The 27,828-nt window shown below is 50.5% G+C and overlaps 1 protein-coding gene across 1 annotated transcript; it reads right to left on the bottom strand.

Moving 5' to 3' along the window:
* Window positions 1–25,887, bottom strand: FBXL16 (F-box and leucine rich repeat protein 16). Its single transcript, XM_065412818.1, has 5 exons — window positions 25,183–25,887; window positions 15,765–16,273; window positions 3,598–3,682; window positions 2,876–2,939; window positions 1–149 (listed from the first exon to the last, which is right to left on the bottom strand). Exons 1-5 carry the CDS (start codon window positions 25,885–25,887, stop codon window positions 1–3), a joined length of 1,512 nt encoding a protein of 503 aa, XP_065268890.1.
* Between the last annotated feature and the right edge of the window lie 1,941 nt (window positions 25,888–27,828).

The raw sequence follows: 27,828 nt of genomic DNA, 5'->3' as shown, positions 1-27,828 counted from the left end.
TTATTCGATCACCATGCAGTGCGGCAGATGCTGGGAGAAATACTTGAACAGCTCGGGGGTGGCGCCAGGACAGTTGGTCAGCTCCAGCTCCTCCAGGTCTTGAAGTTGGACAAGGCCTGAGAGCCCAGTGGTGGTCAGCAGCGGGCAGCCTGAAACCAGAAGGTGGAAATGCCCAGTGAGCGAGAAGCTATGATGTACTACCATCTGGGGTAGACATGGAAGAGCTTAGCCATCCCTCTGCTTTGTGGGGTGGGGGTTGGATTGCTATCAGTCAAGCCCATCTCTAAATACCAGCTGCAAAAGGGAGAGCAATGCCATCAGGCTCCATCACCTGTCCCCTGCATGTCGGCCCTGTTAGGATCATTTGGGTGTATCCCACTAAATTAATTTCCTGCCATCACAGGGGCTTCGGGCAATGGTGAACCTCAGTCCTTCCTATTCTCTGACTTGGCACACAATAGTTCAGGCTCCTGAGGGCTCCAATGATTTGATCTAATGCTGGTTGCTGAGATTGGTGTGCAGGTGCTGGAAGGTGTTGGTGGCCTGTGACAAGATGATCTAGTGGTCCCTTCTGGCCTTAAACTCTAGGGGTACGTCTACACTGCAAAAAACCCCCACGGCAATGAGTCTCAGAGCTTGGGTCAATGGACTCGGGCTTGCAGTGCTCGTGCTACGCAGCTAAAAATAGCAGTGTGGACATTTGGGCTTGTGATAGAGACTGGGCTTCAAGACCCTCCACCCTTGCTGGGTTTCAGACCGTACAGCCTGAATGTCTATACAGCTATTTTGAGCCCCATAGCGCAAGTCCTGTGAGCCCAGGTTCTGAGACTTGCTGCTGCAGGTTTTTTTTTTTTTTTTAAAATACAGTGTAGACATACCGTAAGACAGCAGAGATGTCTGTGGGGGGGAGACCGCCTGAGTCTCTGGGGCTGGGGAGGATTGCTGTAGCATGCTCTCCCATCTGCAGGTAACAGGACCAATCCACCCAATTAGACCTCCTCAGCATCACTGCATCCATCCACTACAGGACATAAGGCCTGGATCTGATCTCCTTTATGCTGGCATAACTCTGTGGACATTAATGGAGCCACTCCTGATTTACACCACTGTAAGTAGCGCAGAGACCATTTGTCCCCAAGCCTCATTCAGAAAGCCAGTAAACTTAAAGTGACTAACAGGAAACCTTTTGTGCTATTTTCTTATTCAGTCATCAGGTTTTGAGTGATGCTCAAAAGCGCTGCTGCTGTTTTGATTCAGAGGGAAACATGTTTTTCTCTTTGCAGAAACCAGCAGAGCAAGGAGTCAGGTGAGCCATGGAGTATGAATAGCTCTGTTGAGAGCATAACAATGGCTCCATGATCATACCTCGCAAATGCCCTCTTGACAAAGGCCAAATCTACCATCATCTCACAACTAAACAGCTGATCTGATCTCACAATGGTTATTGTAAGTAATTTATGTCAGAAAAGCTGACTCATGAACATGAGATGCAAGCAATTATTGTTATGCCAAAGAAACTGACCTGAGGTTGTTCCTAGCACTATTATCTCAGCATGAGTCTTTAACTTATGCCGTCCTCCACATCTGGGTCCTGGGCAGGTTGAGCAGTAGCTCTGTTAGCACAGCAGAGCAAATGAGGACATAAATCCAGTGAATGGGCTTGAGTGGCATAAACCATGAACAGATGGGAGGGCAGATCACTGCAGGGTGGTGTTGACACAAAATGTCACATTGATGTGACACTCACTGGGGGGGGGGGCAAGATTGCATGAGGCTGCATTAGTGGGTTAGCACCAGGGGGATGGACTAGATGACCTCTTGGGGGCCCTGCTAGCCCTACTTTTCTAGGATTCTCCATTGACTTGTGGCCTATGAGAATTTTTAGAATCTATGGGGTCTGCTCTGACATGCTCATGCTCCTGATTGACACCAGTGTCAGAGTGAGCAGAATGAAGCTCAAGTTTCTCCATCAGGCTTTCCTTGGGAATGAAGGAAAAGTCATGTGATGGAGCAGGGCAAACACAATTAATTCACATTGGCACATCCATTCCAGTCAAACACTTTCACGCAACTCAGAACTCCTTTGAAGAAACAGGACTCCGATTCAAACTGCTTGGAAAGGTGGTGGTAAAAGTCATGCCTTGAAGCCTTAGGTGGGTAGCAAGAAATGAAACCCTTTGGCTCAGTCTCTGCCCTGTGTGGAGCTGTCATGAATTGTAGTGACTGGGAACTCTGCAGACCCTAGCGTGGAATTTGGCCCTGTGGGTCTGATTTTCAGAAGTGTCGAGCACTTCTTCACTTGACTTCAGTCTAACTTTTCAGAAGCTCAGCACTTCTGACAACCAGGCCCCATGAGTTCAGAGAGAACTTGGGAGTGCTGCTGTCCAGAGTGGGAGATGGGCTCTAGCTGGAGTACCCCAGGGAAAGACCAAACAGGACACTAGATAAAGTGAGTGGGGTGATAGCAATTGACACAGCCAGTGTGTGACAGCATGGAATGTCCGGGTGAAGGAAATCCTCCAGCTGTCTGGACTGGTTCCTCCACTGTCTCTCTTCCTCAACAGAGAAAGGAGGAGGATGGGTCTTCTCCTTGCCCCTCTGTTTTTTACAGGGGCTGACCTGCCTCCTGCATTTGCCTCTCACTGGCCAATTTTACCCTCCACAAAGGGTAATTCCAGGCTGGACGATCATCCTGTCAGCCCACCATTGTGTTATGGCCCAGCAACAGTCTCCCATGACATTCTAGTGGTGGTTCATGAGACCGTGACACGGCCAGGATTATCCCTTATGTCGTGGCCCTGTCCCCAAACTGAGGCTTCCCCCTCTCCAGAAACCAGTCTATCATCTCAAGAATAAACCAGTGTTTGGATCTCACCAGCAAGAGACAACAGGCGCAAACTTCTCATGCCCAGGAGATGCTTCAGGCCAAAGTCTTGCACCTAAAACAACAGAAGAGGGAGGAAGGGATCCTGAACTGTCAATACAGAACTAAAAGAATGAACTCTACTTTGCTTTTCACTAGCAGCTTCAACTGGAACATCTCTAACACTACTCCAATAAATTCAGCCTCACCTCTCCACTGGGATGTAGCTATCATTCCCCTTTGACTGAAGGGGAAAATTAGGCAGAGAGGTTGTATGTCTTGACCAAAGTCAGGGTGGAGACAGACCCCACATCCCCTGACTCCCAGTTCACTGCTCTAATCAATAGATACCAATGCTCGCTACTTGGTAACTTACTGAGCATCTACCTGCAATGAGCCATTTTGCTCTGCATCAAATGCCATATATTCTACAGGCTCCACATGCATCCCCTGGAGATGTTTTGGGTAACTTTATCCACACTTAATAATAGTGCCCCAGGCAAGTCGCTACTATCATCACAATCATGTTACTTATCACTGACACAGCATTTTTCAATCCATTGATCTCAAAGCACAGTAGCTGAGGCAGCCATTGCAGAGAGAAATCAGAGGGGAAGATTTAATAGAGGAACCTTGTTCCAGTGTGTTAGTCGCTCCCTACTGGGGAGATGCGTTGAAGGAGATCTAACCCTAGCAAGTGGTGTGGCTTGCATTGTCCTTTTCTGTTCACCTACCTGGCAGCACCAGCGGAGGTACAGGCTCCTAAGGGATGACATGGTGGATAAGTAACTAAGTCCAGTGTCTGTAATCCGCACACACCTGCGGACAGAAGCACAGTGTCACAAGAAAAATGCCAGCAGGGAAGGAAGGCGGAATCCTAACATCTGCCCCAAACAATTCATACCTCCTGAACTGGCTCCTCTGTGTTACTAAGCAAGTGGGGCAGACAAATGGAACAGACACTCGCCACTAGCTTTCAAATACGCAAGCATCTGGTGGAGAACAGAAGTCCTCCCTGTGTTCTGATGCCTAGCTAACAGCAAGGCCTTCAGCCTCAGATATCCTCAATGTCTTGTGCTTCTTCCTCTTCCTTCACCTTCTGCACCTCCTACCCTCTGCTTCAAAGAATTAGAGGATTGGGAGAACTGGGGGGCTTAATGAGCCTTTTGACTCTAAGATCACATAATCTGCAATACAGGTCGTAGATGACTGTTTGGTGGCCCTGGGTAAAGTGAATCTCACACAGAGGTGTCCACATCACAAAAGCTACCACTGCAATTGTAGGCTTCTTTGGCTGTTTCATAAGAGAAGCTCAGATGGGCTGGGCATAGAGCCTGAACTTCAAGCCCATGTCTAAGGGGTGACATTCCCCTGGGGTTAGCTGGACCAGTGATCTGATGGATCACTCCAATCCTTGACTCTGGGAGCCAGCCTTATCCTGCTGTGCTGTGAGAACCCCCACTCCTGGGCTGTTCATGCATAGCCTCTAGCATGTAAGCTGCTCCCAGCTATGTGAGTGAGCACTTTTGGCCAGCCACTGCTTGGATTGTGCAACTGAATGACATTAGCCCATATCTTTGGTCCCAGACACAACCCTAAGAACCTCAGTCTTGCAGTGTCCAGTTATGCCCGCTGGATGCTGCAAGCTTATATGAGTTCATCGATTTAACAAATTGATATGTACCAGGCTTGTTATCCCAAGGGGAGTCTCGGACACGCTTCAAGCCAAACACACTGCTTCAGGTAGAATAAACAATTAGATTTATTAACTACAAAAGATTAGATTTTAAGTGATTATAAATCAAACACAACAAGTCAGATTTGGTCAAATGAAATAAAAGCAAAACGCATTCTAAGCTGATCTTAACACTTTCAGTGCCCTTACAAACTTAGATGCTTCTCACCACAGGCTGGCTGGCTGCTATTCAGCCAGGCTCTCCCCTTTGATCAGCGCTTCAGTCGCTTGGTGGTGGTGTCTGTAGATGGAGGTGGAAGAGAGAGCATGGCAAACATCTCTCCCTTTTATCATGTTCTTTCTTCCCTCTTGGCTTTGCCCCCCCCCCACCTTCAGACTCAGGGGAGCATTACCTCATCGTAGTCCCAAACTGACCAAAGGAAGGGGGGTGACTCACTTGAGAGTCCAACAGATCCTTTGTTGCTGCCTAGGCCAGTGTCCTTTGTTCCTGTGAGGCTGGGCTGGGTTTGTCCCATACATGCCCTGATGAGGTATGAACTGCCCTTCTGCTCCTGGAGAGTTTTGCCTGGGCTTGTTTTAAGCCATGAGGACGCATTTTCAGCCTCATAACTATATACACATTAAATTACAACCTATAACATTACTATAACAACAATGCTCAGTGCATCATGAGCCTTCCGAAGACACCCATCACAAACTTTGCATTGGATACCACACAATCATGTTATAAGGATGAACATGGGGGTGCAAGGTGTTCCCCCAAGGTACAGAGTGCCACGGTGTCTACAGAGCGGTGACCAGGCAGTGTCCAGGGAAGGTTGCAGTGATGCTGCGCACGCCCTCCCCAATCTGTGGGGAAACAGAGAATTCATTCCCAGGGCTGTCAATCCAAAATCTTTCATCAGCACTAGGCTCACAAAAAAAAAAAAAAAAAAAACCACCACTAGTCAATAGCGACCTCAGTACTGGTTGACTCTCTATGGTCGCCACATAAGGAACTACCTGAATTCTACTTCTCCAATGCTGGGGAAAAGCAGGATTCTATGGTGACATATCCACTGGCACTTGAGGGCACCCTCCTCCCCCCCCCCCGAGAACAGGAAGAATGGCCATGACTGTAGTGGAAGGGCTAGATCCCCAGGAGGTATAAAAGTCAGTGTAGCCCTCTGACTTCACTGGTGCTATGCCAGTTTACACCAGCTGAAGATCTGGCTTGGAGAGGTTGTTGGAGAGACTATGACCCAAATCAGGTTAGACCAGGCAACCACAGCAGGTGCTCATTGTTGCAGGATGACTGGTGGCTTTAAGGGCCATCATTAATTAGCTGCTTCTCAGCCTGAGTGGGCAGGACCTATGAAGGGTCAGATGGTAGTTTATGGGACACCTGGGCCTTATAAAAGGACTGAGAGATCAGTTTGGGAGCTGAAACCACAGGGAGTAAACAGGGGTCCCCTTGAGCCAGGGTCTGAGGATGGTACTCCAAGGGAACCAGCCCGTGTGCCTAGTGCTCTCTCCCAGAGCCAGAAAGACTCGCAAAGGTAACTCAGAGGGTGGATTGAAGAGAAGCCCCAATGGGCAGAAGAATCTTTTGTTTGTTGGTACTTTTTCATTTAGACTTTTGCTATCTCAGCAGGGATTAAGTTTGGCTGGGACTTGGCCAGAGAGCTAAGGCACATCCCCAGCACAGACCAGTGCATGGAGAGGTGAGGAGACCTATCTTGGGGGAAGGAAACTGAGGCAGGGAGTGCCGGCAGTGCCACACTCAGTAGCAGAGGGCATTTTGGAGTAGCCACACTCTACGATACTCTGGCATTCTTTACTTGAACTTCCTTCCACTATACTTACTGGTCAACACACTCTTCTCTGACTACTGTCACCTGCATCTCCCTTTGGAGATGAGCTGCTAGAAGCCCTCCATTCACAATAGGAGATCCTTTCTTTCTTTGAGATACTGGCACTGGATGCTTTATACCGTTAGGACTGGCCCATTTCCTGGCTTAAGGGAGAAGTCTCCAGGAAGCATCACCATGCAAGGGAGTCCTGTGGCTAGTGGGAGGAGGAATCAGGTCAGGTTGGGCCTCCAGAATTGGGCCAAAACTAAACCATCCTGCTTTCACTCCCCAGCAGGGGCCTCCTTCCTGCCTTGGAGACCTGCCCCCTTTTCCCCTATGTCACACAAGAAAGCAGCAGGGGATGGGTGGCTCAGAGCAGCAGAGACTGTGAGGGATAGGGAGCATGGGAGATGTGGAAGAAGAGGCTGGCAGGATAGGTGTGGTGGGAAAGGAGCATGCAGTAAGGTGCCTGCTGGAGGCCTTTGACATGACATAAGAGGGAGGAAGGAAGAGCAGGAAGGGAGGAAGGCGATTGCCCAGCACAGGTAAATTTGGCTCCCATCCTTCACCTTAGCAACCTTAAGTCCAGATCCTCAGCTGCTGTAAATCAACAAAGCTCCACTGAAGAGCTCTGATAGCTTACAGCAGCTGTGGATCTGGCCCGGGGGTTCCAAGGATCAATGGGGTTGACATTATGCAAAGCACTGCATAGTGCTCTCAGCATCATGCACAATCTGTTTAGCAGAGATGGGCTAATGGGTGCAGAGCAGATGCAAACCATGTAACTGCATGACTCCAAACAAACCCAGGAGGTTCAACAAGTTTGGTTCATTCCCCCTCCCCATCCTACCGCTTTTTCATCATGCTCTGTGCATTGGCATGAGCTGATGCACAGGACCACCATGAGGAAGGCCCTTTGGATACTTCTGGTCTGAGAGCAAGATAGAGCACAGACCTCTTCACTAGCTTTTTGAGTTTCCTGGTCCAGGTCTGCTGACTCCAGAGGCGGTTCAGAGAAGTGAGGGTTGAGCCTTCACACTTGGGTGGGGTGGGATCCCTCTGAACTGAATCCTAGAGGGTGTTCTCATCATGAGTAGAGATGAGCCTGAAGAGCAGAGTTCTGATCCAGATTTCCCAAAATGGGGGGGGGGGGGAAGAGGAGCAAGAGCTTGGATCTGGGAATTTGGTTCAGGCCCATCTCCAACCTCAGGGCCAGAAGCAGGATGTATCTTCCCCCAAAGGCTGGAAGGTAGAATACCCCTCCTTCCCGTCTCTCTCTTTTCCTCACCCCTGTCTATTTGCCCTTTCTCTTCATTTCATACATTGCCCAGGGGGAAGGCTGTTCCATTATGAGAAGAAACCATGTTTGGAGACTTAATGCCAGTTTTAGTTCACAATTTTCCAAATGCTTTTCCATGTGCCACCCTCACCTTCTGGTGGGGACTGAGGGGGTATCCATGACCCAAACACACCAGTGACATTTCCTTATTGGTTAGGGCCCTACCAAATTCACATTCATAGGATTGTAAAAATTGTAAATTTTATGATTTCAGCTATTTAAATCTGAAATTTCATGGTGTTGTAATGGTAGGGATCCTGACCCAAAAAGGAATGGTGTGTGTGTGTATGGGGGAAGGTCGCAAGGTTATTGTAGTGGGGTAATGGTACTGCTATCCTTACTTCTGTGCTGCTGTTGGCGGTGCTGCCTTCAGAGCTGGGTAGCTGGAGAGTGGTGGCTGCTGGCAAATGCCCAGCTCTGAAGGCAGAGCCACCGCCAGCAGCAGTACAGAAGTAAGAATGGCATGGTATGGTATTGCCACCCTTGTGTGCTGCTGGTGGGGCACTGCCTTCAGAGCTGGGCATCTGGCCAATAGCTGCCGCTCTCCAGCAGCCCAGCTCTGAAGGCAGCACAGAAGTAAGAGGGGCAATACCACAACCCCCCTAAAATAACCTTGTGATTCCCCTGGCAACTTACTTTTGGGTCAGGACCCCCAATTTGAGAAACACTGGTCTCCCCCTATGAAATCTGTACAGTATAGGGTAAAGGCACACCAGATTTCACGGGGGGAGACCAGCTTTCACAGTCTGTGATGCATTTTTCACAGTCATGAATTTCATAGGGCCCTACTCATGGTGCTCTGGGTGGGAAAGGAGCACAGTAGCATTTCTGACCACAGCTGTATGATGTTCTGTACCTCATGGTATCTAATGCAAAGTTTGTCATGTCGGGTGCCTTCGGAAGGCTCATGATGTACTGAGCATTGTTATTATAGTAATGTTATAGGTTATAATTTCATGTATATGAAATTATGAGGCTGAAAATGTGTCCTCATGGCTTAAAGCAAGCCAGGTAAAAACTCTCCAGGAGCAGTTCACACTTCATCAGGGCATGTATGGGACAAACCCAGCCCAGCCTCACAGAACAAAGGACACTGGCCTAGGCAACAATAAAAGGATCTGTTGGACTCTTGAGTGAGTCACCCCCCTTCCTTTGGTCAGTTTGGGACTACGATGAGGTAATGCTCACCTGACTCTGAAGGGGGGGGGGGGGGGGAAAGCAAAGCCAAGAGGGAAGAAAGGACATGATAAAAGGGAGAGATGTTTGCCATGCTCTCTTCCACCTCCATCTACAGACACCACACCAAGCGACTGAAGCGCTGATCAAAGGGGAGAACCTGGCTGAAGAGCAACCAGCCAGCCTCTGGTGAGAAGCATTTAAGGTCGTAAGGGCACTGAAAGCGTTAAGATCAGCTTAGAATGCATTTTGCTTTTATTTCATTAGACCAAATTCAACTTAATCACTTAATCTAAGTATAACAAGTCAGTCTTTGTAGTTAATAAATCTGTTTGTTTGTTCTACCTGAAGCAGTGTGTTTGGTTTGAAGCATGTCAGACTCCTCTTGGGATAACAAGCCTGGTACATATCAATTTGTCAAATTGATGACCTCATAAGCTTGCATTGTGAAGCAGTCATTGAGGTTTGTTGCATGGTTTGGTTCCTGATTTAGAGTTACTATGGTGCGGTGTGTGGTTGCTGGTGAGAATATGCTTAAGGTTGGCGGGTTGTCTGTGGGCGAGGACTGTCCTGCCTCCCAAGGTCTGTGAAAGCGAGGGATCATTGTCCAGGATGGGTTGTAGATCACTGATGATGTGTTGGAGAGGTTTAAGCTGAGGACTGTAGGCGATGGCCAGTGGAGTTCTGTTGGTTTCTTTCTTGGGCTTGTCTTGCACCAGGAGGCTTCTAGGTACACATCTGGCTCTGTTGATTGGTTTCCTTATTTCCTCATGCAGGTATCGTAGTTTTGAGAATGCTTGGTGAAGAACTTGTAGGTGTTGGTCTCTGTCTGAGGGGTTGGAGCAAATGCGGTTGTACCTCAGCACTTGGCTGTAGACGATGGATCGTGTGGTGTGTCCAGGATGGAAACTGGAGGCATGAAGGTAGGCATAGTGGTCGGTGGGTTTTCGGTATAGGGTGGTGTTAACGTGACAGTCACTTATTTGTACCGTGGTGTCTAGGAAGTTGACCTCCTGTGTAGATTGGTCCAGGCTGAGGTTGATGGTGGGGTGGAAGCTGTTGAAATCGTGGTGGAATTCTTGTGGGGCCATCCGGGTGCCCATAGCAGTGCCACTGGTCTGGAGGTATATATTGTTACCAAATTTGAAATAATTGTGCGTGAGGATAAAAAGTCACAGAGCTCAGCAACCAGTTGTGCTGTGTCATCATCAGGGATACTGTTCCTGACAGCTTGTATTCCATCTGTGTGTGGGATGTTTGTGTAGAGAGCCTCCACATCCATGGTGGCTAGGATGGTATTTTCTGGAAGATCACCAATGCATTGTAGTTTTCTCAGGAAATCAGTGGTGTCATGGAGATAGCTGGGAGTGCTGGTGGCGTAGGGTCTGAGTAGAGAGTCCACATAACCGAATAGTCCTTCGGTGAGAGTGCCAATTCCAGAGATGATGGGGTGTCCAGGATTTCCAGGTTTGTGGATCTTGGGTAGTAGATAGAATAACCCTAGTCGGGGCTCTAAGGGTATGTTGATTTGTTCCTGTGTTAGTGTAGGGAATATCCTCAGTAGATGGTGCAGTTTCTTAGTATATTCCTCAGTGGGATCTGAGGAAAGTGGCCTGTAGAATTTGGTATTGGAGAGTTGTCAGGCAGCCTCCTTTTGGTAGTCAGACCTGTCCAACAGCACCTCCTTTATCAGCCTCTTTGATTATAATGTCAGGGTTGTTTCTGAGGCTGTGGATGGCATTGCGTTCTGCACGACTTAGGTTATGAGGCAAGCGATGTTGTTTTTCCACAATTTCTGCCTGTGCACGTCGGCGGAAGCATTCTATGTATAGGTCCAGACTGTCATTTCGACCCTCAGGAGGAGTCCATGTGAAGTTCTTCTTCTTGTGTTGTTGGTGGGAGGGTACCTGTGTATCACTGCACTGTTCAGTGTTATCTTGAAAGTATTCTTTGAGTCAGAGATGGCGAAAGTAGGCTTCCAGATCACCACAGAACTGTATCATGTTCGTGGGGGTGGTGGGGCAAAAAGAGTCCCTGAGATAGGACAGACTTCTGCCAGGTTGAGTGTGTAGCTGGATAAATTGACGATATTGCTGGGTGAGTTAGGGGTACCACTGTTGTGGCCCCATGTGGCAGGTAGGGTTTTAGACAGCTTACGGTCCTTTTTCCTTTGTAGAGAGGTGAAGTGTGTAATGTAGATCTCCTGTCTTATTTTAAGAAAGTCCGTTTGTGTGGAAGGTTGGTTATTTATGAAAGTCTCCAGGTTGGAGAGCTCTTTTTGATGTTTTCCTGTTTGCTGTATAGGATGCTGATCAGGTGGTTCCTCAGTTTCTGTGATAGTATATGGCATAATCTCTCACTGTGGTCTGTGCCGTATGTAGATAGCAATGGATTTCCTAGGGTTGTGTCTGGGACCAGAGATATTGGCTAGTGTCATTCAATTGCACAAGACAAGGAGCAGCTTACATGCCACAGGCTGTGCGTGAACAGCCCAGGAGTAGGGGTTCTCACAGCAGAGCAGGGTAAGGCTGGCTCCCAGAGTCAAGGATTGGAGTGACCTAGCAGATCTCTGGTCCAGACAACATCAGAGGGGAACGTCACAGTGGCGCAGCGAGCAGGGTGTATGTGCAGCTTGTTACTCCAAGTGGAGTTCACACTTTAAGCACTGATATGTGATTTTAAGTGAGTCTGAAGTGCAGTGTCTAAGAACAGTTAGGAGGAGGTCACAGTTTTGTTATTTTCTCTTTGCTTATTTCGGGAAAGGGAAGTAAGAATAGGAAAGCAGGAAAATGAGTGAAAGCAGTGAAGTGATTATGAAGTTGGAGCTTTTTAGGATGCAGGTTGTAGAAAAGGAGAGGGCGCACCAGAGATCATTGCAAGGGAAAGAACTGGAGATAAAAGAAAAAAGTCAGCCAGAGAGGGTGCACACAGAAGAAAGAGAGAGAGAGAAAGAGTAAGAGTGAAAACACCAACTGGACCTGCTAGAGAAGCAGAACCAGAACTTCCCCCCCGAACAACAACTCCTATCACTCAAAAAATCCACAAATGGGAACACTTATGTCCTGCATACAGTGAAGAGGATGATATTGCAGAATATCTGACTACCTTCAAAAGGCTGTGTGTAATACATGAAATCCCTGATAAGAGTTCCTACCCTAATTGTGAAATTAGCTGGTAAAGCTTGAAATGTATTCAATGGAATGCCTATTGAAGATGCTTTAGACTATTGTAAATTTAAAGATAACTTCACAAAACAGTTTCAGATTACCCCAGAAACATAGTTAAATTTAGAGGGATCTTAAGAGGGATATTGGTATGAGTAATGGGGAATATGTGAACAAAATTAAAGATTTGATGGGAAAGTGGGGCAAAAGTGTTACAAGCTTTGAGGGAATGTTGGATCTTGTTGCTCAAGAGCATTTCCTAAGCATATGTAAGGCCAAATTAAAGCAGTGTCTATGGGATAAAGATGTAAAGTCTGTGGATGAGATGGCTTTTTTAGCTGATGCCTTCGAAGAGACTCAGGGGTCTACTGAGGGCAGGCCACAGAAAGAGGGGTTTAAAACTGGTGGGAAGGGAGGATCCCCTTTTGCCCCTGGGAAGAGAGAAGAGGGTTGGGAGCCTAAACATTCTCTAACCCAAAAACATCCCTCTAACCCTGATCCCAAATCTCCTGTAAAAGCAGAAGAGCCCATAAGGTGCTATCTGTGTAATTCCACTGATCACCGGAGGAATAACTTCCCTGTGCTAGGAGGAAGCAGGCAACCAATAACTCATGTTAGTTCTGCTGTCCTCAACATAGGTTTCAATTGCTTGGGGGGTTTCTATCGTATTGGTTTTGTGAGATTACTCTCTGCAGAACCAGACATGGAGCATGTTAAGGTTGAAATTAATGGCAGGAGTACTTTGGGCAGAGGGATACAGGGGCCCAGATCTCTCTGGTTAAGCAGCGTGTGGTCCCAAAGACCAGTATGCTACCTGGCCAAATGGCAGAGATTGTGGGGGTGGGCAAAAGCAGATTCCTCATACCACTAGTTAAAATCCATGTGGTGTGGGAAGGTTTGGAAAGTGTTTTGACTGTGGGGGTAATAGAACACCTCCTATTCGACCTGCTCCTTGGTAATGATTTTTTCCATGTAGCTCAGGTTAAAGTATTTGCCTGCAGCAGGAGGGAGCTTTATGCTGGGACCCCTGAAGGAAAGGGTAAGGTCTCAGGAACTGCTGAGAGAATGAGAGAGTCTCCTTGATTCTTCTGCAGCAGGGAGAAGACACATGCTTCCAGGTGGGAGGGTGGTTGAGACCAACTCCTGCACTGCAGCTGGAGGCAACACCACATCAGGAAGGGATGGGAGTGTAATGCCTGCCAGGGAGAGAACTGTCCAGGTTGTTAGCTGCCAGCAGGTCACAGCTGAACCAGAGGCAAAACTGGCTCTAGGGAGCATAGAACAATGTGTCCCAGAGGAGAGCCCAGAGAAGGGGCAGGGGATCTCAGAAACCACTTAGGTGAGTGAGGATTCCTGTGACTCCAACACAGGGAAGCAGGGTGCTTTCAAGTATGGAAGGGGATGACACTAGCTCCTTTCCAACAGGAGGCAACATGCCCTCTGGTGCAGGGGCAGGAGAGGTGTTGTCAGTGATTAAGGAAACTGTCCCAGTTGTTAGCTGGCAAAGTTTTGCAGATGAACAAGAGACAGAAAACTTACTAGGGAGCACAGAGAAATGTGTCTTAGGAGGGGGCCCAGAGGGGGAAACTGGGGAAGGAATAGTGGGGTTACAGGAATGTCTCCTCACTAGTCACTTGGGGCAGGATGCCCAGGGCACTAGGAGCTGGATTTTCTGCATATGTACAGTCCAGGGGTTGGGAGACCGCTCCCCAAAGGGCCAGCCAATGTGCAGGATCCCTCTGAACACCTATCTTGCCAGACCCTGAGGCACCAAAATTCCAGAAACATGATTACATTAAGAGCCCAAACAGAGGGGAACACTGGAGGGAAGGAAAAGCCAGTGACTGATTACATGGGAGAGAGTCAAAGGACACCATGAATAATGAACAAACTAACCTCAAACTACACTATCTGAACAGAGGACATGGTGTCAAAGATACTTGTAAACACCCATCTGTGATAAAATTTTTGGTATTAATGTTAAGTTTTGGGATAAGAATTTTGTCACTGATGTTAAACCTTACATTAATGCTACTTTTCAATTAATACCTGGAAACAGGTTTAAAGCTTATCACAGCAGAGAAACCATAAAAAACCTGGTTTGCTGTGTGTGAATGGGGAAAGAGGCACACCGCCTCATGGCCTTAATGGCTGGATGCCAAAAGAACTGTAACACAAACTGCCTTTGAGATAGTTGACTGCAAGAGGGTTAGTCACTGACTAAGGGGGGGGAGGTGTGATGTTCTGTACCTCAGGGGGAACACCCAGCACCCCCATGTTCATCCTTATAATATGACTGTGTGGTATCCAATGCAAAGTTTGTCATGTCGGGTGTCTTTGGAAGGCTCATGATGCACTGAGATATAGTAATGTTATAGGTTGTAATTTCATGTATATATTTGAGGCTGAAAATGTGTCCTCATGGCTTAAAGCAAGCCCAGGCAAAACTCTCCAGAAGCAGAGGGGCAGTTCACACCTCATCATGGCATGTAAGGGACAAACCCAGCCCAGCCTCACAGGAACAAAGGACATTGGCCTAGGCAACAAAAAAGGATCTGTTGGACTCTCAAGTGAGTCACCCCCCTTCCTTTGGTCAGTTTGGGACTACTATGAGAATGCTCACCTGACTCTGAAGGGGGGGCAAAGCCAAGAGGGAAGAAAGTACATGATAAAAGGGAGAGAGGTTTGTTATGCTCTTCCTCTCTCTTCCACCTCCATCTACAGACACCACACCAAGTGACTGAAGCGCTGATCAAAGAGGAGAGCCTGGCTGAAGAGCAACCAGCCAGCCTGTGGTGAGAAGCATCTAAGTTTGTAAGGGCACTGAAAGTGTTAAGATCAGCTTAATGCGTTTTGCTTTTATTTCATTTGACCAAATCTGACTTGTTATGCTTGGACTTATAATCACTTAAAAGCTATCTTTGTAGTTCATGTTTGTTTGTTCTACCTGAAGCAGTATGTTTGATTTGAAGCATCTCAGACACCCCTTGGGATAACAAGTCTGGTACATATCAATTTCTTTGTCTCTGGTCCCAGACACAACCCTGGGAACCTCAGTCTTGCAGTGTCCAGTTATGCCTGCTAAACACTGCAAGCTTAAACTCATATAAGCTTGCAGTGTTTAGCAGGCATAACTGGACACTGCAAGACTGAGGTTCCCAGGGTTGTGTCTGGGACCAGAGATATTGGCTAGTGTCATTCAATTGCACAATCCAAGGAGCAGCTTACATGCCAGAGGCTGTGCATGAACAGCCCAGGAGTGGGGGAGTTCTCACAGCAGAGCACGGTAAGGCTGGCTCCCAGAGTCAAGTATAGCAGATCACCAGTCCAGATAACACCAGAGGGGAATGTCACAAGCTGCTGTTTGGCAATTTCTCCCAACAATTCTTGCTGCTCAGCAGTGAGTGAGAGGCAGCTCGCTGCCACTCCAGCCCCAGCCTCTCCTATGAGGAGGTGCTGTAGGGAATGGAGCAGTATCTTGAGCTGTATTGTCCTCGCTTCTCCCAGCAGGGGGTGCTATAGGAGAGCTGACAGCTATTCTAATCCCAGCCTCTCCCAGCAGGGAGGGAACAGTGAGCAATGCTAGTTGTACTCCCAGCTGCTCCTGTCTCAGCTCACCACACTAGGGATTATCGAAGCTCCCACATACCTCCTCCCTGGATGGCTCCTGCAGAGGGTTTAGTTACCCACCTACCTGTCAAGCACGAGCTCCTCCAGTTTATGCAGGTCACAGGCGATATACTCCAGGGCCATGTCAGTGATCCGAGGGCACCATGACAGGTCCAAGCTCCTTAGCTTCCGCAGGTTCTCAGCCACGAGCTCCACCCCATCATCAGTCACCTTGGAACAGCCAGAGAGACTCAGCACACTCAGGTTGGGCAGGCTGTGCACCATGTTGACCACCCCATGGTTGGTGATCTCCCAGCAGGAGCTGAGGCGCAGGGTGTGGGTGGTGTAGCCCTGCTTGGCAGTGAAGTAGGCCAAGGCCGTGTCCGTCACATGGTAGGCCTGCAGATTGAGCTCAGTCAGGTTGGGCAGCAGCTGGGAGATGGCGGCGATGGCATCGTCAGCCACATTGATGCAGTCGCTGACGCTCAAGGAGGTGATGCGAGCGTTCAGGCTTGACCACAGGCCGGCTTCTGTGAAGTCATTGCAGCCAGAGAGCTCCAGGCGCACCACGCCCTGCATCTGCTCCAGCATCACCTGCCAAGAGACATGCTGTCAAGCCCATGGGCACTGGGCAATCCCTCTGCCACACTTCATAGATTCATGGAGTTTAAGGCCAGAGGGACCATTACATCATCTAGCCTGACCTCCTGTACTTCACAGGTCACTACATTCTACCCATGTGTTGAGAACAATAACGGGGGTTAGACTAAAGCTTTTCAGTTCTCAGGAGACTAAACTACTGTGTGTCACAGGTTCACCAGTGCCCAAGGCCCCAGTAAAGGCAGGGAACTGATTAGGTGTGATATGCCTGGATGATCCTAGAAAGCAACACATGTCCCACGCTGCAGAGGAAGGTGAAAACCCCCAAGGTCCCTGCCAGTCAGACCTGGGGGAAAATTCCTTCCTGACCCCAACCCTGAGAATGTGAGTGAGATACACCAGCCAGCCTCTAAGAGAGAATTTTCTGTACCGCCTCAGAGCACCCTTCCAAGCCACATGGCTGTCCCATCTCCGGCTGTGGCCAATCCCTGCTGCTTCAGAGGAAGGAAAAACAAACAAACACCTCCCCAAAACCCAGAACACACCTAGCCAATTGTTCATCAAGCTACAAATCCTTTCTGAGAGCTGCAGGTGACTGGCTCAAGGCCTCAAGTATGAGATTTCTTCTGAGCAGCCTCTGAATCTCAGTTATATGCTGCAATGTGAAGATGTCTCCCTAGCTTCTCTTTGGTTAGTCTCCAGCCCACCTTCTTCCCTCCCGCCACCCTTCCATGCTCAATTCCTGCGTCACCTGCTGTTTGGCCATGGAGCCAGGCCTGCAATGTTATGTGTCCTCTTCCATTAAAATGGCTCACATGGTCTCAGACATACAGTGAAACTGAGTGTAAATGAGCCCCACTGAACCAATGCAAATATTTCCCCCAGGACTCAGGGGGCTACCCTCTCTCAGAACCTCTGCTCTGCTGGAGACATTAGGCACAGCAGATTCACAAAGGACTCTGCCAGCAGTCCTGGGTTTTGACCCCTGTGAAATCCTTGAGACCTAAGCTCTGCTGGAAAGTGATACGCCCCCTCAGCACATCCTGGTGGAGCTTGTAACACCTTTAGGAAGGCCTGTTTGGTGGGGCTCATGGTGCATACAAGCTCAGGAGACTATATCAGTGAAGCTTATAACCTCTTGTGGCACTCTAACCCAGGCTGTCTTACACCAGAGACACACCTGAGTCTGTGAGGACTGCATGTGAGGCACAGTGGGTGTTCAAAGCACCCAGCACAGCATGTGGAACTTTCAATTTCCATGAGTGCAGCTGACAACCGCCCCCCCCTGGTCTCCACTTAAAATGTAGGCCAATATAGCTATGGCCCTCAAGGGTATGAAAAAAATCAATGCCTCTCAGTGCTGTAGCTACGCCTACCTAACCCCTGGTGTACACACAGCTACTCTAGGTGTAGCAAGGTCGAGATTCACTGGTGTGATGCCTCCTACTGGTCGTCCTGGGAATTAGCTCTTTCCCAGCCTTGGAGCACCCTCTGCTGGCTGGTGGCTCACCTGGACCCCAGTGCCCCTTTACCTCTGGGTCTCCCCTCCTGGGGGAACTCACAACCCTCTATACCCACCTCACCTCAGTGGCTACTGCCAGTCATCACCTAGCCCCCTCTCACTGGGGAAAACTGCAGTCCATGATGGCCACACATCATTGGCATGGGGGTCAGACCAGCTGCCCCTACCTATTCCTGGGCTGCACCTCCCAGCCCCAGTACCTGCGTCGGCCTTGATCAAGGACTCAGCTTGGGGAGTTGCCAGGCTGGAGTTCCCCAGCTCCTCTTGCTCTTCCCCCAGCACTGCTCTGTCCAAGGTACCCTTTGCTCTTTCAGGCAACTAGGTCCATCTCTCTCCAAAGCTAGAGAGACTCTGACCCAGCTCCTCCCTTAGGCCTTCTTATACTCCCAGCCCAGCCCTGATTGGCTGCTTCAAACTGGCTCCTGATTGGCTCCCCAGGGCTGTTTTTAACCCCTTCCACACCGGAGTGACCACCCCGCTACACCCCCCCCCTTCAAAATCCAATGCCCGGGGATTGGGGGGGGGGGGGGGGGAGATCCTCTCGCCTGTGTGACCCAGAGATGTCCCACCAGTCGCACTTGCTTTTCTTCACTCTCCTTCAGTTTTAAAGCCAGGTCTTCCTTGTGGGCTTTTTGCAGCTCCACCTCCGCCATCCAGCAGGCCTGTTTCGCTGCCATCAGCCGCGTACCTAGGCTAACATTCCCCAGGTCCTCTAACTTCAGGGTCTGGGTTCCCGCTGTAACCTGCTCTCCGTCAGTCTGGGTCCCTGCTTCCTGCTGGGCCCACTCTGTCGCAGTACCTTTATCGTATACCTTCCATTGGGCCTGGCCCCCTCCTAGGTCAACCCTGACAGCCTTCGCCCCCCCCGGGGTCCTTAGGTATCTCGTCCTGCACCCCTCATCCCTTGAATGGGCAGTGTCTCCTAATATGGCCCCTCTCCTGGCACAAGAAGCAAGCTCCTTGTCTCCTCCCAGCCATGGGCCTTTTCCAGTCCCTGGGCCTGGGCAATCCCTCCATAGGTGCCCTCGCTGCCTACAGGCCCAACATGTCGGTCCCCTCTTGGGTTTCTTCACCCAACAGCACTTCCCAGGGTCTTGTCCCTTCCCCTGTTCTGGGTGAGGCTCCTTGCCCCCAACCCAGTAGGGACAATCCCGTCTCAAATGTCCCTGCCTCCCACAGGCATAACAAGCCCTGCACTCTGCCTCAGGTCTCCTGGTCCTGGTGCTCGGCTTTCCATCACGCTCTCGGCGGCTCCTCCGAAACTCCCTCCGAAGGAGTTTTATCAGGGCCCGCTGCTTCTCCGCCAGCTGCCCCAACTGTTAATGGAGGGCCCACTGCACCTCCCAGAGTCTCTCTTGGGTCTCCCAGATCCCTTGCAGCAGGGATCCCTTTCGCCCCTGTGGTTCATCAGTCCCTTTTCACCAGGGCGCTGATGCCTGTCCCCAACCAGGGATAGCACCTGGGGCCTCCACCAAGAAAACCCCAGCGTAGCCAGGATCCATTGTCCCTTCCTCTGTCTGGCAATAGTCCCAGTCCTGTCCCTTCCCCTTGTATCGGGGTGACCATTTATGCCCACATTCTTCACCAAGTGTAGCAAGGTCAAGACTCACCGGTGCAGCGCCTCCCATCCTGGGAATTAGCTCTTTTCCAGCCTTGGAGCGCCCTCTGCTGGCTAGTGGCACACCTGCCTCAGGCCCCCGTATCCCACCCAGACCCCAGTGACCCTTTACCTCAGGGTTCTTCCCCAGCAGTACCCCCATACTCTGGGTCTCCCCTCCCACGGGAACCCAGAACCCTCTATACTTACCTTGCCTCAGGGGCTACCAGTCATCACCTAGCCCCCCTCACTGGGGCATACTGCAGTCCATAATGGCCACTCATCATTGGCAAGGGGGTCAGACCAGCTGCCTCTACCTATTCCCAGGCTGCACCTCCCAGCCCCGGTACTTGTGTCGGCCTTGATCAAGGCCTCAGCCTGGGGAGTTGCCAGGCTGGAGCTCCCCAGCTCCTCTTGCCCTCCCCCCAGCGCTGCTCTGTCCAAAGTACCCTTTGCTCCTTCAGGCAGCTAGGTCCATCTCTCTCCAAAGCTAGAGAGAGACTCTGTCCCAGCTCCTCCCTTAGGCCTTCTTATACTCCCAGCCAGGCCCTGATTGGCTGCCTCCTGATTGGTTCCCCAGGGCAGCCCTTTCCCAGGGCTGTTTTTAACCCCTTCCACACCGGAGCGGGGTGACCACCCTGCTACACTAGGTCAATGTTGACCTCGCTAGTGTTACTCGGGGAAGTGGTGTTTCTTCAGCAAAGAAAAATCCCCCTCCATCTCAACAGAAGTTTGTTAAAGTGAGAAAGTATGTTGGTAATGCTCACATGCTCACAGATGTCTCTCAGCTACAGTGAGCTCTGCAGCCATGTCTACATTACAGGGTTATACTGGCATAGCTACGGTGACATAACTATGCTACTATTGTCCCCATAGTGTAGACATGGACACAGAGTTCACTTCAGCTGAGAAATATCCAGGACTGCTGGCTGGCCTCGTGGGGTTTTGGGCCTGAGGTCTGGGGCAGCCGCCCAGCCCCGCAAGCTCTGGGGTCTGGGGCAGCCACATGGTGGAGGTCCAGGGTCAGGGAAGCTGGCCGGCCCCGTGGGGTTGGGGGGTCCGAGGCTGCTGGTCTCACGTGGTTGGGGGCCCGGGATCTGGGGCAGCCGCCCAGACCTGTGAGCTCCAGGGCAGCTGCCCGGCCCCAGTCTGGGGCAGCTGTGCAGTGGGGTCCTGGGGTGTGGGTCTGGGGTCAGGGCAGCCAGCCCGCCCTGTTTGGTGGGGGTCTGAGGCTGCTGGCCCGCCCATTGGGTTCGAGCAGCCGCCTAGCCCCGTGAGTTCCAGGGCAGTCTGGGGCAGCTGTTTAGTGGGGGTCCGGGGCGGGGGTCCAGCCCATCCCGTGTGGCAGAGGTCCAAGGTCAGGGCAGCTGGCCCACCCCATGGGATCTGGGGCAGCCACCTGGCCCTGGCCCTGCAACCTCTGGATTCTGGGACAGCCACGCAGCGGGGGTCCAGTGCAGGCAGCCTGCCGCTGCCCTGCCACCCAGCCTCTGTGGCCCAGGTAACACATTGTGAGCCACATATGCCGCCCACAATGTGTAATAAGTTGAGAACCACTGCCCCAGACTAAAGCTCTCTGTTAAGGCAGAGACACTGTCAGAAATATATTGCCTTCAAAACAACACGTAAAACACAAATGCTTGATGTACACAGCTGAGACTCCAACATAACATTAACTCTGTTCCTGGGTCCCCGCCCACACTCCACCTAGACGTCACAGTCCTCTTCATTCACATTTCCTCTGTGGTCTCTAGCTCACCACCATCCCCATCCAGACACTACATTCTGACCAGCATCATCTCTCTCCAGCCTGCTACAGACCAGATGTGAAGCCTTGTCACATCTTGACCTTCCCATGTATCCCAGTGGTCACACCCTGCCCCACCTGGCCCACCATCTCTGCTCTGCAGTCAATCCCATGTGCCTGAGGGAGGGAGGGGGAAGCCCTTCATGGGACCGCCAGCAAGATGTCATTTTAATGTCCACCTTCCTCCTGTATCCTCTCCCTTTGGGTTAGTCACCAAGTCACATGATGTAGGCTTAGGGAGCCAGGATGCAGCCAGAGCATCTCCCCTTCCTCTGCCTGGGTACTGCACACTGCTCTGGCAGCAGCCACCCTGGCACTAGGGAACACCAGCTTACAAATCTGGGGGACTCTTTCCAGCATGGCACTCACATCCCAAGGTTTACTGGCTTGTAATCCACCCTGGCACACTCCTGATGGGTGGCAGAGATTCCTTGCCCTGTAGCTGATGAAGGCTGGAAGACTGGGAATGGGCTTTACCAGCACACAGCTATGGAGGGCTCTGCTGGAATGGATACACACAGCAGAGTGGACTTTCTGCTTATGGAGCATTGATGAGCAGTCTCCTCGCTGAAAGGGCAGGGGAAATATGGGGCTGAGTTAAGGCTAGCCTTGGAAATGTAACTACACCTTTCCTGTGTGTGTAACAGCAGTGTATAGGAAGATGGTAGTATCCCTTTAAATAGTTGTGAGCCTTCTTGTGGCGCTCACCGTGCTCTCTTGTGGAGCTCACCATGCTCTCCATTTTAGATGCCACCAGAAACCAGCCAGAGCAGCAGGATGGACATAGTTAGGCCTGGCATGCTTGTGTATCTTGTGATTTCTTTATATTATTCTTGTTGTGTAAAGAGCAAAAGACACAACAATCCTGGGGGCATTGAAAAGTTGTTCCAGTAGTGCAGGTATTGGTCCAAGACTCTGGAGACCTGGGTTCTATTCCCAGGTCAGCCCCTGACCTTTTGGATGACCCCTGGGCAAGTCACTTAACCTTTCTGTGTCTCAGTTTCCCCATGTATAAAATGGAGAGAATAATACTTGCCTCCTTTGTACAATGCTGTGGGATCTGTGGATGAAAAGTCCTGCAGAAAAGCTAGGTGGCAATATTATTATGGCCAGATTGTTTTAAAGGGCAATGGAGTAAAGGGCCTTTATTCTGCCCTATCAAAGGTTTGTGCCCGGGGACAGATTTCACTTGGAATGCGGCAAGGAAGTGGAGGAGAAGATGGGGAGTCATAGAGTTTAAGGCCAGAAGGGACCACCAGACCATCTCGTGACAATCTGACCTCCTGTCCATAAGTCCACTGACATCACCCAGCACCTGCACACTATACCCAACAACTGAACTCAGCCCAAAGGATTACAGCCCATGGGAGACTAGGCAGAGAAAAGGAGGGACTGACATGTACCAATGCCCAAGGCAAATGGAATGGCAGAGAAATGATTAAGTGAGATGCACCCAGATAATCCTAGAAAGTGACCTTCACCCACATGCTGCAGAGGAAGGCAAGCCAGAGGAAGGCATTGCCGGTCTGACCTGTGGGAAATTCCTTCCCAAGCACACACAGGGTGATCAGCTAGACCCTGAGCACATGAACAAGAACCAGCCAGCCACACACCCGAGCGAAAGAATTCTTGGTGCCACCTCAGAGCCCTGCCATACCACTCAGTGTCCCATCTCCAGCTGTGGCCATCAATGATTCTTCCGAGGAAGAAGATCAACTCCCCAACGTAGCATACGTTGGAAGGGAAAAAAATCCTTCCTCGCCCCTGCAGGTGCCTGGCTAAAACCCTGATGCATTAGCTTTTAGGAAGATAAGCAAAAAAACAGAAGTGAGTCCCAGGCCTGTGGAGTCCTGCCCCCTGGGGAGAATGAGGGGAGCTCAGCATGGGGGCCTGGCTCACCTCCATAATGCAGAAGTGCTGCTGAGTGCAGAGACTAAGGAGTGATGAGACTGGGCCCTGTCCATAATGATCCACTCAGGCTGACTCAGTTGCCTGGGGATGAGTGTTATGTCATACCATGCAGGCTTTCTCAGCTTGATCCCAGACCTCAGGTGCTCACTCCTTCAGGTGCCAGCAGGGGGCAGTGAATCTAGTACAGTAACTCCTCACTTAACGTTGCATCTGACATGCATCTGACGAAGTGAGTATTCACCCACAAAAGCTTATGCTCCAATACGTCTGTTAGTCTATAAGGTGCCACAGGACTCTTTGTCGCTTTTTACAGATCCAGACTAACATGGCTACCCCTCTGATACTTGTCACTTATCGTTGTAGTTATGTTCTTGAAAAATGCGACTTTAAGTGAAACGATGTTAAGCGAATCCAATTTCCCCATAAGAATGAATGTAAATTGGGGGGGGGGGGGGGAATTTTTTTTTTTGCTATATAGTACAGTACTATAGTTGGGAGGTGCCCCCGCCTTAGCCCACACAGGCACAGCCCACTGGCACTGGAGACAATGAGGCAGGCAAGGAGGCTGAAGGTGCTATAGGCTAGGAAAAGCATGTTGTGCAGCAGCAGCAGCAGCTTCCCTTACTCTGCAAGCACCAAGGATAGGGGGCTCAACCCTTGGCCCGCCCACGCCACCCCTTCCCCCAAGCCCCCACCCTTAACATGCCTCTTCTCCCCCTCCCTTACTCCGCACGCTGAGTCCTCGCTTCTCCCCACTCCCTCCCCTGACTCCTGCCCGAGGCAATCAGCTGGCTTGCAGCGTTCAGGAGGCAGGAGGGAGGGGGAGGAGCGAGAACACGGTGCGCAGGCTCCCCCTCCCTCCCCTGCCTCCTGAACGCCACAAGCCAGCTGATTGCCACGGGCAGGAGGTGTGGGGAGGAGGGGGAAGGCGCTGATCTGCGGGGTCTGCCGGCGGGCAGGAGGCGCTGTGGGAGGGGGGGCATAGGAGAGCTGATAGGGGGGCTGCCAGCTGTGGACAAAGCAGGCAGCCAAACAATGTTATAGCAAAACATTGCACAACTTTAAATGGAGCATGTTCTGTAATTGAGCAGGGATGTAAGATCGAAACAACGTTAAGCGAGAGGACGTTAAGTGGGGAGTTACTGTATTCCAACTCCGAGGGAAGATAGTGAGGTGGAACTATGGGGGTGTCAAAAGGAAGCAATCTGTTTAGCTGACACAGATCTGTTTAACTAGCTCCCAGCCTCCCAGGGAAGGGAGGAATCATGGGAATTTGTAGCCAATATATTTGGATACACAGCATTCTCTCTGGACTGTGGCTACAGAATTAAAGGAGTGTGTTTTCTCTTGCACTGCACTGCACTATGGCAAGGGAGAGTCTGGGCAGCTTAGGCAGAGGCTCACACCAGCAATCAGAGAGGTGTTAGGCTGACCTTGTGGCTAAGGCACTGGCCTAAACCTTAGGTCAGGTGGATTCAATTCCTCGCTCTACCACAGCCTTCCTATGTGATCTTGGACAATTCACTTAAAATCCCTCTGGGCCTCAGCTGCCCATACATACAATGGACATAACAACACTTCCTTCCCGTCTCTTGCCTGAGATTCTGAGCTCTTTGGGGGCAGTGATGGTGTGTCTATACAGCACCTACCACAATGGGGCCCTGCTCACAATTGGGACCTTAGGTGCTACTTCTGTAATAACAACAGTCCAGCTGTGGTGTGATTGACCCAGAAATAGCAGGCACGGCTCGCCAGAGAGAGATTGGATGGAATTCAGACCCCAAAGAGAGGCAGGATTGTTTTGGGATCATAAGGAATAATGGGATGGAATTCAGCAATGGCAAATTAGTGAGTTCTATGGGGCTGTGGAAAAGGCTTCCCAGGAAGTGCTGGGAGCACCATCATTTGAGACATTTCAAACCAGACTGGAGAGAACGCTAGAAAACATGTGACTAGGAAGAACCCTGCCTTGCTCCCGGGAGCTGGACTGCAGTGAACAAGAGTCTTCCATCACTCAGCCGCATCTCGGTGGTTCCCGGTAGCCAGACTGAGGGCAGGAGACCTACCTCGAGCCCTGCATCCGTGATGGTCGATCTCTTAAGGCTCATGGACTTCACCCCTTTCTTGGACAGGGGGTAGTTGTCAATGAACTCACAAATGTCCAGGTCCGAGACCCCCACCAGACAAAAGCTGTCAAAGCCCCGGACAGCAAAGCCCTGGAGGTTAACAAACTCCTTCTCACCGCTGGGCAGGGTGTTGTAGAGCTCTTTGGTGTGCAGCACTGGTGTCAGGCCTACCCAGAACTTGGACTGGTACAGGACCCGCCTCCACACCTTACACACCTGGGCCAGGACACATTTCTCACAGGCTGAAAAGTACCAGAACAAACGGTTGAGGATCTTCTCATCCACAGCAAGCTGCCTTTCCGTGGGGGAGCCAGGGTGCCTCTCTGGGGAGGGGTGCTCATTTGTCGGGGAGGCCTCACTCAAGTTCAGTCCCACCATGGAGGTGCCAGAAGGGGACGGCACCCCTGCCAGAGTTGCCAAGGACAGTGGTGATGCCAGACTGGGTATGGGAAGGTCACTGTGATTGGATAAGGCTGGGCTGATGATAGCAGGCACGGAAGAAGGCTGGCACAGCCGGTTTTTCACTGCTGGTGTCCCTTTGGTGATGCTGGCAGAGCCAAGTCCATTGGGCTGGTTGGGGATCTTCACTAGTCCATTCCGGGGTAAACATGGGGGCTTGGTGTCACCAGTACTCTGGTTCGACATCTTCTACGGTCACTCTGGAACACAATGGGGAGAGGTTAGGGGGCAATTCTCCCTCCCGGGTGCCTGTCTGGAGACCTGTTGGGAGAGGGAGGAGCCTGAGATGTACATGCAGACCCAGGGCAAAGCTGAGATGCGAGACCAACTGAGTCTAGAGGTGCTCTAAGAATCTCACCTTGTCCTGCCCCTTCCCTGTGTGTGTTACATCTCCAGAGACTTCCACTGACTATGGCCTTAAATGCTCCACCTGGTCTGCACATGGTGGGGCTCTGGCCCAGGGGGCAGTGTCATTCAGTGCAACTGCCCCTCAAGTGCAGATGGGATATTAATGCTCCAGGACTGCAGTTACCTGGCTGAAGCTCTTAGTTAACAAAAAGGCCTGAACATACAACTGATGCCCAAGGGGGGATGGTTTTGTAGGTAAAGGCTATGGCTGAGAGCCTGCAATTCTGAAAATGCATTGCAGGAGGCCCATCCATCAGGAAGGAACCTTTTCTTTCTGTCCCTTCCCAGCTGCATCACTCACTTGACCATCAGCCCTACAATGTGAGTCACAACTCTGCAACAAAAGGAATTGGGATTCCATGACTGTAACTGCACAGTGTAGGGATACCCTGGGAGGAAACCTGATGCCTTGTTCTATTTCTACAGATAAGGGGAGCTGGGTGGGAATGGGTCAATCCGTCTTGCAGTTTTACTTTCAAACTGCAGCAATCCTGGGTCTCCAGACAAGCCAATCTTCTCTTCCTGTGTCAAATGTTTATCCCAGCATGTGCCACTAGAGGCCGCCATTCTCCTCCGTATATAAGCAGACCCAGTGCAGTTCAAAAGGCAAGGATGGGACAATAACATGAATCTCTAAATCTGGTGTGTTTGTAGTGGAAAGGGTGAGGGCAGGGGGGTGTGGAGCTCTGAAAGGCCTCTCTCTCTCTCTCTCTCTCTCTCTCCTTACATGGTCCTCCTCACTATCATATCTGGGTCCTGCATACTGAAAACTCAGGAGCAGACGCTTTTTTTTGCTGGCAAAAGTCATGATATTCAAAAGGATGCTTGCCACAACATCCTCAACTCACCTCGATGAGACCACAGGGCTCTTTGGCCCTGCACCAGCACCACCACGGCACAATGGGGTGTAATGCTGGGGGGGCACTCCTCCCTTTGCCACCCTCATGCAACCTCACTGGCTCAATTTGATCCCTCAAGGGGGGAACTCAGGGCAGAATCTGGCCTAAAATCAAACAGTCTTTCCTTCCTCTTTACAATCAGTGGAAGGCAGCACTTTAAATCCCTTTAAATAGCCCCATGAATGCAAAGCAGCAACATCTTCCAATGATGTAAACATGGCCTTTCATCTCCTTGGGTTGGAAAGCAGCATCCCTGTCTCTTTGTTATATGTTTGTACAGTGCCTTGCATACCAGTGCTAAGGATATCGTAATCCACACAATAAATAATAGTATTCTGAAGACTTCATTCCTGGTGCAAAATAAACCTGTAGAGGAATAGGGATAAGGTTAGCACAGTTTGATGCTCAGGAGGGTGTGGGGTGGGCTGTTTAACTGGGGTCTGATCCTGTAGGTGTAAAACACTAGAGGTGAAATCCTGACCCCACTGATGTCAATAGGAGCTATGCCATTGACATAATGGTCTGGAATTTCACCCTCTATCCTGAATTGTTATTTAACCCAAGGCTCTTTGTACCACTCTGGATAGTGACCTTAACATGGGTGTGAATGGAACTGACCCCACTTTGCCCCTCTAGAGCAGTGTCAAGGGGCTTTAGTGTAGATGAGAAGCTGGCCCTACCCTTCTAATTTGGTAGCATTTGGTAAATGCCTGCCCCAGGTGTGGGGCAATGGAGAACTGGGACCATTGACATAAGAATGTTCATAGTTGTATTAGCCACAATGAAAATGTATACGGGCTATGAACCATCATGATTCAGG

Source organism: Emys orbicularis, chromosome 10 (assembly GCF_028017835.1).
Source record: "Emys orbicularis isolate rEmyOrb1 chromosome 10, rEmyOrb1.hap1, whole genome shotgun sequence".
In the NCBI taxonomy this organism is placed as follows: domain Eukaryota; kingdom Metazoa; phylum Chordata; order Testudines; family Emydidae; genus Emys; species Emys orbicularis.
The sequence above is the reverse complement of the archived record's forward strand: the minus strand, read 5'-3'. Positions and strand labels throughout refer to the sequence as shown.